Genomic DNA, 16,242 nt, shown 5'->3' with positions numbered 1-16,242 from the left:
GCTAGATTCGCTAAGATCAACCTTGTTTGGATGTGACTCGTATGGGACTTTCCGCCAAGGGATAGGGTACTGGATAAAGCCACATCGGATAGGACCGCCCAAACCCTGTTTTTGCTATTATTAATCAATGGGGGATCCTCGGTTGCATTGGGGTGCTTAATCCCGATAGTCAAGTGGGCTTGTTTCTCTTCTCTGGTAGGTTAAAAAAATATTCTTGTGTAAGAATGGCAACTATTGAAATTAAGCTTACCAAGTCTGATTGGAAGTCCGAAATATAATATATATATATTATATATATATATATATATATATGTTTAACGACGTTGTGCACGAGATAGGTTTATCTGAAGGACAACCTAAAGTTCCTCTAGAATATAGAATTGCTAAAGTTCCCCCCTCTCTCCCCCTTTGCCAAGAATAAAAATAAATCGAAAGTGGAGGAGGGGTGGATATGACCTCTGTAAGCGAGCATAAAGTTCAGCGCCGGCCCCCTCGTGTTGGATTAAGCTTAAGAGTTCCGCACTAACCTTTTTTTGCGACCAGAGCGCCACTTTTCTGACACAGACCATTTTATGTGTAAACCTTTTCTTTTTTCTTGTGGTATGTACCTTTCTATTTATGCAGTATTACCATACAGAGTACGGAATACATTGTACTCTTATCTATTATTAATGTTGACCCTTTATCATATTCTTTATCCATTTTAGTTTAATCTATCAGGAATGGGGTCTTTGAAGGGGGCCTTTTTAACCTTACTGTCTTCCAAGGTTTTCTAAAACCCCGTAAAGCCGAGCCAAGAATTGTCATGGAATTAAGTCCAGTCCAAAAAAAATTAAAAAAAATTAAAAGAATAATTTCACTCCCCGTAACAGGATAATTAGAAACATAAATTCCAATTCTATAGTAATAAGGTCTGTCGACTCACTTTGAGTATCAATGACGTGATTATATAATTATACTTTTGGCACATTTACATTTACAACATACTACATACAATATAAATTACCTAGGCTACACAATATTAAAGCCTTTGTACAGAGTACATATTACCTATAACTGTGCCACTTCTCATCTCCTTACCCAAGGTTCCCCATGCATAAATAGTTCGAGTGGATTTCAAAGAGATTCATAATGTTATTCCCATGTGTACGGAGTATTACCGAATCTAGGATAAACTACGTAAATACGCCAAATAAATTAAAATAAAGTAATTAGAGTAAAAAAAAAAAAAAGAAAAAATTAGTAATTCTTCTCTCCATTCTTCGAACCTCGGCGTTTAACAAGTTCCGTTCGATCTTTTCGCTTGGATCGCTTGGCCCGCTCTTCTTCTCTCCGCTTCCCTTATTTAACCTTCTTTTTATGATTTCTTGATTGTTTCTTATAAACCTTTGGGGCCATTTAGTTGAAAGATTTCTCATTCTTTTTCCTTCTTCTTCTTTTCTTTTTCCCTTCTTCTTTAAGCTTCCAGCTTTTCCTTATCTTCCCTCTCACTCCTTTTTTTCTTCTCCCTTTTTCAAAAGAGTTCCCGAGACAAGAACAGTTAAGCCATTCCTTCAAAAACCTTGTGGAGTCATAAAGTAGGTCCCCCACTATCTCTCTGTCTCTTTGTGCCTTTTCAGCCTTGGCTCTCTCCCTTGTCTGTTCGGCATTCCTACGCCTTCAAGCCCACTTGCTCCACATCAATCTCTTCAGTTCTCTTTTGATCTTCCATTTTGGGACGAAGTCTTGAATCAGATAATTAAAAAAAAAAACGGGCAAAAGGCAAAAAAAGAGCAAGAAACGAAAAAAAAAAAAAAAAAAGGAAACAAAAGAAGAGCCGGTCTAACCGTCTTGGGTGACGTAAAAGCTCGGCCTTTTGCCCACTACAGGCTACCCCATACTGACTCGGATCCTGGTTCCTTTTATATTTGGACCTGAACCCTATTTTCTTCCTCTCCACTTGTGCCTCTTTCTTTTCCCTTACCAACTTAGATCTAACTCATCCCTCTCTCAGAGACCTTTCGTACTCTACCCTTAAAAAAAAAACCCTTTTATCCTTCAACCTGGCAATCAGACCAAATCAACCGGGGTCGTCGGTTGACTCGAGAGCTTGGATGGAGACGTATTACGGGCACGTTCGCACACCTGCGGACGCTATCATTCTTTTCGAGGCTTGCCGAATCGGCCTTCTACCTCGCGTGCAAAGACGATTATCAGAGAAAGAGCGACAGTCGATACGTTCCGGTTCGGTCTTTGTATGGGATGAACGAGAAGCGGGTATGCGGCGATGGACCGACGGGAAGTCATGGAGTGCCAGCCGTGTATCTGGTAGCTTTTTGACTTATCGCGAAATGGAAGGCAAGCGCGGAGGTGGCAGTGTCTCTCAGGGTTCTACATCCCGAGGTGGCAAGACACCTGAGAGTCGGGGAAGTGACGATGAGCGCGCTGATGGAACAGACGAGGGACCAGATGGATATCGTTACAAACCAGATGGTTTGATGAAGCAGTCTTTCAGTATCACGACATCCAACGGTCAACACTTGCATCTGATCAGCTACTATTCACGATCCCACCCTTCTGCCGCCAACCTACAACAACCAACTTCCGATCCTGCGTTGCGTCATGTTCGACCCCAGAAAGGTCTCTATCCCGAGTCGACAGTTAATGATCAGCAAAATCTCCCTGTTGTTACCCGTGGGCCAATGGCTGGCGCTGCTTACCCCATTACTCCTCATCCCCTCGGTGCATACCCACGCGTCACTCATACACAGCCATACCCGCCTGCCTATGCTTGGCCGCCCACCCCTCTAGCCACACCACCGACCGTCTCGGTTCAATATGGCCCTGGTCCTTCATATCTCCCCCCGGTAGGTGCCAATGGACATCCTCATTATGGCCCACCACATCATCAGCCTCCACCTCATCAACATGGCGGTGGACTCCCACCACCTCCACACGGGATGACAGGCCCATATGATCGTCCACCTCATATGGAATCAACATTACCTCCAGCTGGACCGCCACCACAACAACCAAGCTACATGAACCGGTCGCCGCGCTCAATACACGACCATGCTCAGGCCCAGGCCCAGGCCCACGCTCAAGCTCAGGCCCACGCTCACCAGGCTCAGGCCCACGCTCACCAGGCTCAGGCCCAGGCCCAGGCCCAGGCTCAAGCTCACGCCCACGCCCATGCTCACGAGCAACGTACCCCACCGGTCTACGGACATGCGCTGGTTGATCCTCGCATGGCATCGCCGCGCGTGCCAGTCCAGTCCCTGGCGCAGTCAAATGGACATGTCCGCAGTCCTCACCCAGTGAAGCAGGAGCATTCCGCTGCGTTGCCCTCTCTCAACCCTATCGCCGTGTCACCGAAGTCTTCCGATCCCTCAGGTGCTGGAAATGCAGTTCCTGGCATCAACTCATTGATGAATGGTGCAGCGCTGGCCCCTCTTTCCTCAAATGTTTCTCCCGGTGGCCCCGCACAGAGTTCAAACGGAACCTCCACACAGAGTTCTTTCGCCGAGGGTCCACGGGATATCCCCAATGAGAAGATCGGATTCGGAGGCGAGGACACAAGGGCGTTGCGCCAGCTGGACCGCGCCTTCATTGCATGAAGCGTTTGATTAAGCGGTTATTTGATGCATTCACTCAACCGATGAAAACAGAACGAAAAAAAAGAAAAAGAAAAAAAACCTCTCAAACTCGAGCCCATTCACATGGTTGATGCCCAGCTTAACCTCACGCTTTTTCTTCATGTCCATGTTCCTTTACTTGCCGTGGCTCCCTACGAAGGGAGTTCTTGCTGTTTCAGTGATATCCTTTGTTTTTAAATTTGTCATTATTAGCATCTTGCATGGGTCGGGGTAATTCGATTTCTTGTTTTTCTTTTTTTTTTTCCATGTGATAGGGTCGTGGCTACAGGTTCAATGGAACCTTTTGCATTGGGATCGGTCTACATGGTTGGGATACGGCTTTTATTTTTTAAATGGGCTACTTGTGTATGTATTGTCAATTGACTTGCTTCTATCCTATGATAATTGTACTGTGCTCTTCGTGTAATTAGATGCATCGCTGCGTAGAAGAAATGTCGCACCTTAGAGCTAGCTTGATATGTTGCTTTAGCCTTGACTCTTCCAACTCCCACTATCCAGGGCTAATACCTAGAACCTCACATCTTTCAGACGTACCTAGGCAATAGGAATGAGAAAGCGATACCCAAGACCAGTAATTGTGATGTCGACCGCGATGGATATGGGTATTGTGCAAACTCTGTTGATCCAAGTGTCCATCCTAAGCGATCATGATCCCTTTTAACGATCCGACATTTCCGACCCGTCATAGTCTCTTACGTTGCTGGTTATTCCCTGGCCCAAACCGACCTCGTGATCTAGGATGCTCTTCGTGGGAACATGGATTATCATCTCCGACCAAATTTAATTGTTAGTTCGACTTTGTTGGGGGATTCTATTGAGATTCAGATATTCTTGCAGATCTCCCATGTCGTACACCGGAAGAAACTCGTAGGGCGTTCATCGTTCATCCGGTGCGAGGTATAACATGAGCCTCAAAATAACCCAAATGAAATCGTTGAGAGCTTTCCCCCAGAGCTTTCCCCCAGAGCTTTCCCCCAGAGCTTTCCCCGGGCCGGGGATGTGCATATTGGTCATGCAAAGTTAAATTTATCGAACGACTATCTCATGAACACGTTAACCCCGAGGAAATATGAATTTCTGATCTGTCAATTCGATGGTACGAATCCTTCGAAAGAGCCCAGCCCGCAGTGCAAAACTCAATTCTGCAGGACTAGAAATTACTTAGAATTCAGTCTGACATAACATTTTTATTCTAAGGTCTACTTTTAGGAGATATGTGAGGAGGGTTATGTCAAACTCATCAAACTAGGTGTTAGGAGAGGTCTACGTGGTGGACGTCGAAGTGCATGGTGCAATGAGAGCTTGATAGATTGTTGAAGAAGTTAACTACGGAGAGACTGAGAAATCTGACACTAGACAAGGCATAGGAGCCCTGGATATTATGACAGATCAACGCTGGAGAAGGGCTCCCCAGTGATCGTCGAGTATACCGTTGCCCGATTTGAACCGGTTGGATATTGAACGGCGTATCCAGGCTACGTTCTCCGTTGAACTAGTGAAGTGTGTGCATGATCCGTCTGTTCATCGCTGCAATGCCAGGAGTCACCATCGAATTAGCTCTTACTATTCCTTGCAATACAGGTATACATCTTGTTTACATTTAGTCATCTTTTACTTCAAGAGAAACTGACGTTCAAAATATACTGCCATAGGTTAGAATTCCGACGCTATACAGATTTGTCGTAAGAAGCTGGAACCCCGTGGAATCTTTGGGCCCTTGCATAACCTCGCAGAGTAATTCGGAGGACTCGCACTATAAGAAGATTCTACATTGTTCTAGTAAGCCCACAAGAAGTTATTCAAGCTACCAATCATATAAAACAAGCATATCCAAGATGGCGATATATATTCATTCATTCCAGGACATCTGAAATCATGAACTTCCAAGATACCTGATTCTATGGAATTTGCTATATTTTATCAAGGTAGTGTAGACACTATGTCAAGTTCCATAAATTATATACCAAGGGGGACTTACTGGCTGAGAAATCTATCAGAATGCGGTCCAGAGGGTGGATTGTGTGGCTCATCCAACATACTGAGTAAACATGTTCTGGCTGTGACTGGATTTCGTATGTTATGGCGGGACATCAGTCTGGGTGCCTTCAATGTTAATTCTGCGCACCCTAAGCTCAATACAAGCCTACCCCAATCTGTATGATTGCATGCCTTGAGACTATACAAGACGATCTCATGGATATAATGGAAGCTTCCAACGACGACATCTCAGGTGACGTAAAGCAAAACAGTAGCGCCGCTATTTGGGCTGCTAGGTTGGGCAGATATATGGCTAACAGGAGGTTCTGGGCCCAGATCAGATGGTGATACTATGCCTGTCTCATGAATGTCAAGCAACAAGGCTTCCCGTTAGTCATTCTCGCGGGTAGATTTCGCGCAGATCATGATAATATGCCCGAAATCTGGCATTGTTTCAAGAATCGGCAAATACAGAGTGAGTGTAGCCAATTAAGCCAAAGGAATTCGTCAGCCCTATGTCCGGAATCCGATGTCCGAAAACATTGAGATGTGACGTTTTCTCAACCCTCACGATAGAAATAAGCGAAATACGCTGGGCCTTGATTGGAAGCGAAATACGCTGGGCCTCGATTGGTCTTCTTTTAGAAGGTTCGGGCGGATCTGCGAAGAAAGAGGAACCTCATGAATATCACTTTCCTGAGATTGTTTTTATCCACAATCCACCACCGATCTGGATGTCGATCACGTACGTGCTAGCCCGTGTCATATGAAAATCAAGTTCATCCATCGCTTGTCTCGGCAGAGGGGATACCTTTGATTTCTCTTACCTAAATTGAATGGGGCTCCAGTGTCCAGGTAGTCTCCTGATTCAGTGGCTATGAGAAGGTCAAGCATAGAGGGATCGTGATGTAGTTGATCAAGTAGTATTGACGGCCTGGTTTGTCAGGCTGAATTGTCCGAGCTTTGCCCGACCAGCTACTCCGTACGGAGCAGTCCGTACAGTATGTAGCAATGTCTTTCCTATTCCGCATACTCCATACGGAGTACGGAGTACAGTGCGTCATATTATCTCGAAAGAGACATGTTTCAGATTTCGATAGTTCCCCGCTAAATCCCAGCCCAAAATAATAAGAGCTCGTGACCAACGCCGACGAAATTTCGATGGGCAGTTGGGGCTGAAAGACCGAACAGAACCGGCACCAAGTGGAGCGAAAAGAGGTCAACTTTTTTTTCCGTACGTTATACAAAGTAGGTTGGAAGACCATCAACTGCTTATTCCGGATCGTTTAATTGGAGAGATGGGTTGGACAAGTTGAATGGAGCCTATGTGCATCCAATAGGAAGGTGGAAGCCACAAAACTTTTTTTTCGATGATCTGACTAGTGTCCTGCGCAGACTGCAATTCATTCGATTATATCTGATTGGTATATTCAGCATCATCAGGTGGTGGAGCAGTTCCGGTGGTGCCTGGCGGAATTTCCCTCATGCGGCGAACAACGGTTGGACAATTTCTCCTCGTGTCTACATCCACTGCTGGCGTGCAAGCCTTCGGAGAACGCCCGAGGTTGAGTGGGGGTAACTTGATTAGGCAATAGCTTCACTCCACATAGTATGTACGGGGGGAGGAGGTCAAAGATCAAGAGAAAAGAGAAAAGAGAAAGAAAGAGAGGCCGAGCGAGAGAGAAAAGTACGAAAAGAAGATGGTCCAGACCTCAGCCTCGGCTTAGTTGCTATATTGGTTTACGCCCTGGATGGTCATACGGCCCCGTCCTATTATCCCGAACCTAGAAGCTTCTTGGTCAGTACTTCGTACTCGCACCTAAGCTATTCCGTATGTACGGAGTACCCCGTGCCCATATAGCTCATTGTTTCATACTCCTTACTCCTTACCAGGAACGAGATCAGTTATACAGATTGAAAGCAAAAAAAACTACTTTTTTGTTTTACGGCCCCACTGGTCCCGGTGACGGGAACAACCGTTGACCCGCCTTGGACCAAGGTTGGAAGCAGATACTTCATTGTATAAACGAAAGAAAGGGGAAAGAGAAAGAAAGACAAACAATAGTGCCCCGGACGAGTACGGAGCAAGGACAGGGATTTGCGACAGAAAGGAAAGGGACTTCGCGTTCTCCATATTTTTACGCTAGATCATCCATGTACATTGCCTGACTCTCGTTAGCGCCACATGCCCCGTCATCGAGTCATTGGTCTATATTGTTGGTTCCACCCCGTCAGATCAATGGACTTGCATAGTCGATCTTATTGAGCATTAAAAAATCGAAGACTAAAAAAAGAAATTTAATTTACTCACACTACTCACACAGCTAGCTCAACCCTAGTGTCACACTACTCACACAGCTAGCTCAACCCTAGTGCATAAACTTCCATATGAAACTCCCACACATTGGATTTGTACCAAGACACTAACTAACTAGCAGGGAGATGAAAATCATCCAACTTTCTGCCGCGTGTCAGGTGATGGGTCAAAAAGGTTAAAGGGGTAGGAGGAAAAAAGAGGGCCACAGTATTAGCCCGTTATTAACTCCAACCGAGTGTGTTTCCTTGTTAGTCTCCCGGCAGATCCATGGGGGCCTTGCGCAGTCTGTACTTTTGATGACCCTCGCCACATTCCACCCCTTTGGGCAGTCACAGGTCACAGAAAGCGAGGACACGATGAAAAATGGCAGTATGTAGCCGCAAATAGTAACTAAGGTGCGAATGAAGAATACTGATGGATCCTCCGCAGAACATTGCCTATATTCCATAGGCGGAATGATGGGTGACGGATTCCGATCCTTGTCAATTCCTTGCAGCGGATGTCCGTGCTGGTTGCACTCAGAAGATCTGGCCCACTCTTTACCCCAGATTTGCTGGCGTTACACAAAGGGGGAATAATAAACGAAAATAAATGAAAATTTCAACATGGTCGAGGGCGCTTGGACCCGAACGATGGGAATTATCTAGAATAGACGATCTTCCCATCAGTTTCACCGGGATCAGCGCGCTTCTCTTCAAAAAAGAAAAAGAAAAGAAGAAAGAAAAAAAAATAAAAAGGAAAGGAAGCTAGGATAGTGCGGGGAGTGGCTTGTACACCAGCTGAATGGTTCGTGAGAAGTAATGTCACCAATTAATTTCTATTCGTACACATCATTCTACTTCCGCGGACCAGGCATGACCACATCCGGGGTTATTTGTCTTGGCTCCAGGCCAACGGATCAAGGGGGAATGTCTTACAGGTTTTACATCTGGAGTACATATGGACTCGTGACGAATCACCCACGTTATTTTAGTAAGGTCATATGTACGGAGTATGGAGTACTGCATTGACTACTATATTGTACGCAAGACAAGAATCATATTGAGGACTTGACGGATATAGATTAGAAGCCGACCCCAAGGCAACGGGTCATTTCCAAGAGAAAAGAAAAGTCAAAAGAAAAATATTTGAAATATAAAAACAGTCTCCAAAAGCAAACAAAACGCAAAACCCCATAACGATGCCCTGGTCAATTTGCTTTTTTTGGGGCTTCTTCACTGCAAATCAGAGCATCAGATCCAACATGCTTGGCAGCCTCCCCCGCATACAAAGTTTATAAGGGAAGAGGGAATAAGTAGTACTCTGTACATAGAATTTATAGATTATTTATTAAATAAATAAATATCCTTTTTATTTTATTTTGTTTTTTATTTTTTTTAATGGCTCCAATATTAACTTGGCTATAATTTTATAGGCTAATGCGTTCATAGCTAGAAACTATTACGCATTAGATTCACCCAAGCCTTTATACTCTACACTAAGAACCTAGTAGGCTGCTCATTTGTATATATTAATGTCCTTAATGTCCTTCAGATCGAACTAGTTTTTGTTTTTGTCTTTTTGCTCAACTACTATTTTGTTGAATTTCCTAACGGAAAAAAAAGTGTATTCTCTGATCACACGCACTGTGGTGGACCAAGCACATTTTCCCGTACTTCGTACCTTCCCCTCCATTTATACCCGACAGCCCGCCTTCCACCCCCTCTCGTCAGCAGAGAGTGTGCATCTGGGCTCTTATCGGATGCCCTTCCTTCAATGTTGTCCATGCATACCTCATATTTTACCCATCCGGATTTGAATGACTCTGACATTCAGAGAGAGAGTCACAACCGATCGGATATTCCCATACCTTCATTAAGTATCCGGGGCTCCGTTATCCGAGGAAGCACATCCAGCGCCAGCACCGGTGTTAGCACCGATGATGCTTCAATCGATTCACTGGATTGGAATGGCGAGAAATCGCCGTCGGTCGACCAAGAGCACCAAGATTATGAACAGGTGAAGGAATATTCGCATTTCGACATAGCGCAATTGGATGATATTATGGAGATGCCTAAAGTGGAAGAACTGGAAGAACTCGACGATGACTTGTTGAGTATCAAACAGGCGGATGTGGAGTCGGGCGCTCCCGCTGCTGTTCCACGGAAACGTGGTCGCCCGCGCAAACATCCGCTACCAACCCCCGGAGGTCAGGCCAAGATCACTAAAGGTCGCTCCAAGACTGGTTGTATAACCTGTCGAAGGAGAAAGAAGAAGTGTGATGAGACGAAGCCTTCGTGAGTTATTGTGTTGCGACTAGTGAGTTGTTTTGTCTAACACGGGATAGTTGTCAAAACTGCCAGAAGAATGCCGTCGTTTGCGAAGGCTATCCACTCAAGGAGATTTGGAAGAGTGGAAGACAGAGAATGGCTGATGGTAGGTGCATTCTACATTTTGATTTTGACTGTTCCTGATGCACTAACTTCCTTTTTTTCTTTTTCTGTAGCTCGATCCCAATCTCTTACAGCCGTCCCGCGCAGTTTACCCCTCCTCATCGACGGCATCGAAACGGATGTCGACCGTCGCTTTTTAGACCATTTTGTGTACGGTTTCAGTCGCGTGCTGACCCTCATAAACGATGATTCAAATCCATTCAAGGAGATTCTTCTGCCGATGGCGACACAACACAGGGGGCTGATGCACTCGCTAATGTGCTTGTCCGGATCGCATCTCTCAGGTTTGGATCCCGAACCCAAGCTGAGAGAGCGAAAGTACTTTCATTTTCATCACGCTATCCAAGATCTGAAAGACAATATCAATGCGTCATCATCAGCCAAGAGCCCCGACGAGGATGATCGATTGTTAGTCGAGGACCCGATCATCGCATCCACCATCGCCCTCAGCTTGAACACCATCTGTGAAGGTGAAACAAACGGCGAATACCGACCGCACATGGATGCCGCCCGGTATCTGCTACTGTCACAACAGCCACGGAATGAAAAATTCCGCCAGTTCATCGTCGAGTTCTTCCAGTACCACGACGTCTCAAACTCCCTCACCTCGCTTGACCGCCGTCCAAATTTCTTGCAAAACGACCTGCACATGCCCGATTGTGTACCCGGCGTGTCAGCTGGGATGTTTCTCGGCGTGTTTGATGGTCTCTTCAACTACATCTCGCAGATAACCCAGCTCCGCGACCGTATCCGCGAACGCTTCAACGAGGGCTATGAGCCAGCAGTGGACTACCAGACACTGAGCGAAGCAGTCTCCATTGATATGGCCATCCGTACTTGGGAGACCTCGCACGAGCCCGACACCCCGAACTGGTGTCTGGCCCAGCTATACCGTCAGTCAACCTGGGTGTACCTGTACCGGACGATCCGGCCCTCGCGACCGAGCGATAAAATCGCACAGGTTGTCAACGACGGACTAGACTACCTGGACCAACTGCCACAGGATGCATCCGCTTTTAGTATTGTGTTGATGCCACTGTTCTTGCTGGGTTGTTCTGCGTTCTTGACCGAGCAGCGCCAACGCATCACGCAGGGCTTCGAGAATCTCAAGTCCTACTCTAACCTGCGAAACATCGAGCCTGCTTTCAAGGTCGTTACGCGGGTTTGGGAGATTATGGATACCCGGATGCAGGATAGCTGGGACTGGGAAAAGATCATACGTGATATGAATATGGATTTCTTGATTACTTGAATCGTCCTCTCCCATATCCTGCTTTCTTCTCCTCTTACCCTTCTGATACCCTGTGGTTTTCTATTTACTTTACCTTGTCTATTTCCTTGCTCTCTCCTTGTTGATTATTCCCGTCTTGGAAGGGAATTCTCCCTTTGTCCCATACTGGGACCCGACGATTACCCCTCAGATGAGGCTGTACCATGTTGCGTTTTGATTTGATTGTTATTGTGACTGTGATGATGATGATGATGCATATGTATTTGCATCTCGGTGGCCGGGGGTACTATTAATTTTGCGTCGGTGTTTTTCTATTCTTTTCTTTCGGTTTGCGAGCATCGGTGCGTCGTGGACTCTCAGTGTCAAAAGACATATTAGCCAAGCCGTTCCTTCCAAAAAAAAGGCTCCCGATTCAAAAAAAAAAAAAAGTGGAGTTGGTGTTATTTCTGTGGATGAGAGATGTCGAGAGGTTGGATGATCTCATGAGTTGATGGAGGCGTTCTTGTGCTTGGAGGAATATGACCAGGCCAGGTCTGGTCTTGTTATTTGGTTTTAGGTAATTGTATATATTCAGATTTCCCTTGGGTTTCCTGTGTTGCCGAATAGGAATTGGGTCTTCATCCTTGTACAGTATCGGATTTTATTTCTTTTAAGTGTATTGGGGGTGATCACAGAGTCTAGACTTGGATCTCTTGCATCTCCTTACTGTACTTCTTTGTTCTTTTACTGGCCGTTCTAGGGACATCCTTGACTATAATGCAGTCAGATTAGTGCTCTTACGCATGACTGTATATCTGGGGATAGAAACACGAGAAGTTAGGACTTCTAAGAGGGCCCTGGCCTGAAACATATTTGTGTTCTTAGATGTCGTATCTAAAACTGCCGGAGGAAGATGGACGGCATGGTGATCCACAGAGACATGCGCCTACTCCGACAGTACATCCAACAGGGAAGAATAGCTTCACGTCCGAAGATTGGGCCTTGGCAGTTCTAGCCCACCTCCCCTATCAAAACTGCGAGTTCCATCTTCATACTCATTTCTCTACCTCTCTCCTTCCCTATTCCTCCGATTCCCTTCAGATTTCGCCTACTTATACTCCGTACTCTCCATTTGTACTCCACTAAATCTCAACCGCGTACAATAATGCGTCGTAGTATAGTTGCCCTTTCTAGTCTCCTTAGATGATAATATACTGGCCCGTTTCACAGGACTGTAAATCCTAGGAATATGTACAGCATACACAAGTGATTCCTAGAGCTGCTTTACCATTTTTTATGCCTGCGATTTTAAATACTAAATGGTAATTACAGATACGGTATTGAATTCTTACTACTAGGCTGCTAAGATAAGACTGATACAGATCGGTATCGGGGCCTGTATTAAAGTCCGCCGGTCGCACCCCACCAAAAAAAGAGTCTAATTTCAACTTTACTTCTTGTACCCACCTTTACGCACCTTCCGGGCCAGCCATCTTTCCCAAATTTGGACCGTATATAATTCACTAGTACCTCCAGGGCTACAATAGAGCCCCCTAAATTTTCAGACCGTGCTAATGTACTCCACATACCAATACGTGGTTAAGAAATGCTTTAAGAACCATTACTTGACATCGCTCAATGCATACTGACCACTGTCGTCTACAGTTCACCAGGTAGACTCCCAAGCTTGGAATTAAATTCAGGGAATTCCGATTTCCTTCGAGCACCCCGCATCCTTGCAGATGCCGGTTCTCCCACAGCTACCAAAGCTATTCAAAATGATCAAATTACCACGATCGTCAATAGCAATGTCTAGGCAATCTTCCGCAGCCTGAGATGAATGAGAAACCATAATTCACCGCAAGGAAAAGTGCCGAGTGAGAATATAATACTCCGTAACCCCTCGTCAATTAATTTGTTTTTTCTGGAACGCCCCAATTGTAGGGTGAATGTGGGCTATCAGAGTGGCGTCAGCTCTTCTGTATATGTACGGAGTAACTTCTTGCCTACCACTGTGTACTTGATATGGGAGTTCAGTGGCAACGAGGTCGTACCTAGCGTAGTGTGCTTCCGAATGCTATGCTAGCGTAACTATTGCCAGAAATATATCCCAAGCGCTTAGAATAGGTTCTGCTCAGATGGATCAGATCTCGGGACAATCTCTCAGCTCAAAAAGGGGTGAAGCATGTGCACTTAGGGCTTCTCCCCCTTGCATATAGCAGTGGACTTGTGTACAACATAGCAGCTGAAGAGTGGGGTCGTATGCATATTTTAGAAAATATTAGGATATGCATATCGCTAGTCTATACAATCTAATGAAGATCACCTCTGCAACCAGAATAAATGTTTTGTGTAAACAGAGGGAATATATAAATTGCAGAATTCCTGACCGAACCTACTCCAAAACAACTCAACCTTTTGAATAACTTCAATCATCTCCACATATCTTGTTTCCTACCTTCAATTTACTATTTTATCAATATGAAGACCTCCCTTGTTCTCAGTATCTTGGCGACCCTTTGCCAGTCAGCCGTCAGTCTTGAGGAGGGGAGTTATACAATCGGATCTAGTCTCGAAGACAATGAAGTCTTGACCCAGACCGGGATCGGTGGGGCTGTGACATTCGAAGCCAAGCGGGATGGTGAATCTTCCCAAACTTGGCACTTCACTCAAAGCAGCGACAGCAAGCGCGATTTCCTGATTGCCGACCCTGCCGGTAACTTCATCAACTGTGGCGATGAAGCAGGTTCTCCTTGTATCCTCGGATCGGAGCAGGAGGTTTACACCACCGAGCTTGTTGGTGATGACAGCTATCAGCTCGTTGCAAAGAAGTCCGGATACTTCTTGCGCACCGATGGGGATGATTTGCAACTTGCTGAATGGGATCAGAGCCCTAACGAGGTGTTCTTATTTAAGCCGGCTCTATAGTAAGTCATGGAGATATTGCTATAAGAAAACAATCAAGCTGATGAAATCCAGGGAAAGAAAGAGATATTCTTTTCAACTTGGTGATACGAGGGCGGTTGTTTGACGAGGGAAATGATGGATCTTCCACACAGCCATAAATCTCGATGGTTCCTGGAAGACTTGAAAGCTATAGACTGAGAATGGTGTATGTTATGCATACGAATGGCTCATATTCATGATCTCCTCTCAAACATGCTTAGAGTATATGAGCCTCATTTGGTTCGTTGTCAATCAAAGCGCACATATCGCATTATAGGTTGGTTCACTGTAATACCTATACTAAATGAATGTAATATATATATATAGTCGTAGGTGATCTCAGTAATAGTCCTTTGGCAAACTAAAAGTTAGGATCTGTGGAATTTAAAACCCAAGTCCTCTCGTCGGTCAGCTTGCAAACGGGCTAAGTGGCTTAAGTCATGTCTGGCATAGCTCCTTCAAGTGTATCGAGCTTGTAAAATAGACTCTCTTCTGGCTGCTCACGCGGGATAGGCTTAGTCGTAGCCTAACTCTTGGAGTATTGCTCTTTATCCTACATAAACTCTTTGTCCGAGTCCCTGAACCATCCTGGCCTCGTCTCCTTGGTATGTCATATCGTATTGCAATTATTGAAGTATCATCGTCTAGACGAAGCAATTCTATCCAATTAGCAACATGGCCGAGAAGAGAGAAAAGCAATTGAGTCTTACTAATTGCCGAAGACAGCCTGGCATTGGAAAGCCTCCTTCAAGTCGCCGCGCAGTTTGGGCTTACGCTTCAAAAGTGTTGCCAAGGCGTCTTGCAGTTTCTGATCATCATCAAAGTCAAGCTCCGATTTACCAGGGATAGCATAGCTCAGCAGGTTCTCTACGTCTTGGAGATCAACTGCCTGCTTGGCACCATGGCGCTGGTACTGCGATCGGATCTTCTCGCGTATGATCCATTCAGCACTAAAAGACTTGACCTGGTATCCGTTGATGTTCTGTGTCACTCGAGCGGCGGTTTGAAGATCGTATTGGGGTCGGTTTGGCCAGCTCTAGTAATCGAATACTTCGAGCTCGACAAGACGCACCGCGCCTCCGGGCAATCGTAGCTTGTATCCCGGGATATTGTGGCCGAATTGACTGACGGGGGCGAAGTCGGAAGGGAAGGATGTCAAGAGCTTGTTCTTAAGGAGGTCTGCAGTGATGGATCGGTGATCGACACGGATCACCAGGTCCACATCTTCCGTAGCGTGCTGCGGATCAGGTGCCATAAGGCACACGGCGGCACCACCCATCATGGCATAGTCAACTTTCAAAGTGTCTAGCCTCTGCGCAATGGTCGCAGCGACATGCTCTAGCTGGGTCTGAAGAAGCACAGACATGTCGGTTTTCTCTAATATTCCGGCGGTGAGTGTTGGCGAGGTAAAGTGAGGGGAATGCCAGAAAATGGTGGAGGAATTCGCGATGCAAGTCTGATAGAAGATGTGACCAGAGGTCAAGAGGTTATATGGGGAATGCAAGAGAGGTACTGAGAGCGAAATAAAAAGGAAGATAAATGATGGTGAAGAGCAGGGGGACCTATGCGTCTTACCCAAGAAGGCTGTCTCAAGAACCCTGGAAATTTGCATTAAGAATAGCAACCTTATAGCCTCATTACCTGAGGCATCAATGTGACAGAATTCTGAAATCAATGCAAAGAACCCCTCCTGTACTATTCTACAGCCAATGACGTTTCGTTTCG

The 16,242-nt window shown here is 45.6% G+C and overlaps 4 protein-coding genes across 4 annotated transcripts; 3 read left to right on the top strand and 1 right to left on the bottom strand.

Annotated features, from left to right (window-relative positions):
• Positions 1 to 2,093: 2,093 nt before the first annotated feature.
• On the top strand, positions 2,094 to 3,596 carry N7516_004137 (camp independent regulatory protein; the record flags this gene model as incomplete). Its single annotated transcript, XM_057216857.1, has 1 exon — positions 2,094 to 3,596. One exon carries the CDS (start codon positions 2,094 to 2,096, stop codon positions 3,594 to 3,596), a length of 1,503 nt encoding a protein of 500 aa, XP_057078740.1.
• A 6,088-nt stretch (positions 3,597 to 9,684) lies between these two features.
• On the top strand, positions 9,685 to 11,613 carry N7516_004136 (Zn(II)2Cys6 transcription factor; the record flags this gene model as incomplete). The annotated part of the gene is made up of 3 exons (XM_057216856.1): positions 9,685 to 10,205; positions 10,256 to 10,344; positions 10,415 to 11,613. The coding sequence occupies 3 exons, from the start codon at positions 9,685 to 9,687 to the stop codon at positions 11,611 to 11,613; spliced, it is 1,809 nt and encodes a 602-aa protein (XP_057078739.1).
• Positions 11,614 to 14,052: 2,439 nt separating this feature from the next.
• On the top strand, positions 14,053 to 14,499 carry N7516_004135 (RICIN domain-containing protein; the record flags this gene model as incomplete). The annotated part of the gene is made up of 1 exon (XM_057216855.1): positions 14,053 to 14,499. The coding sequence occupies one exon, from the start codon at positions 14,053 to 14,055 to the stop codon at positions 14,497 to 14,499; it is 447 nt and encodes a 148-aa protein (XP_057078738.1).
• Positions 14,500 to 15,226: 727 nt separating this feature from the next.
• Positions 15,227 to 15,883, bottom strand: N7516_004134 (uncharacterized protein; the record flags this gene model as incomplete). The annotated part of the gene is made up of 2 exons (XM_057216854.1): positions 15,227 to 15,553; positions 15,590 to 15,883. The coding sequence occupies 2 exons, from the start codon at positions 15,881 to 15,883 to the stop codon at positions 15,227 to 15,229; spliced, it is 621 nt and encodes a 206-aa protein (XP_057078737.1).
• Between the last annotated feature and the right edge of the window lie 359 nt (positions 15,884 to 16,242).

The sequence above is a fragment of the Penicillium verrucosum genome, assembly GCF_028828655.1.
Source record: "Penicillium verrucosum strain IBT 35672 chromosome Unknown utg000001l_segment0_segment0, whole genome shotgun sequence".
In the NCBI taxonomy this organism is placed as follows: Eukaryota; Fungi; Ascomycota; class Eurotiomycetes; order Eurotiales; family Aspergillaceae; genus Penicillium; species Penicillium verrucosum.
Note: the sequence above shows the minus strand (reverse complement) of the source record. Positions and strands in the feature narration are given on the sequence as shown.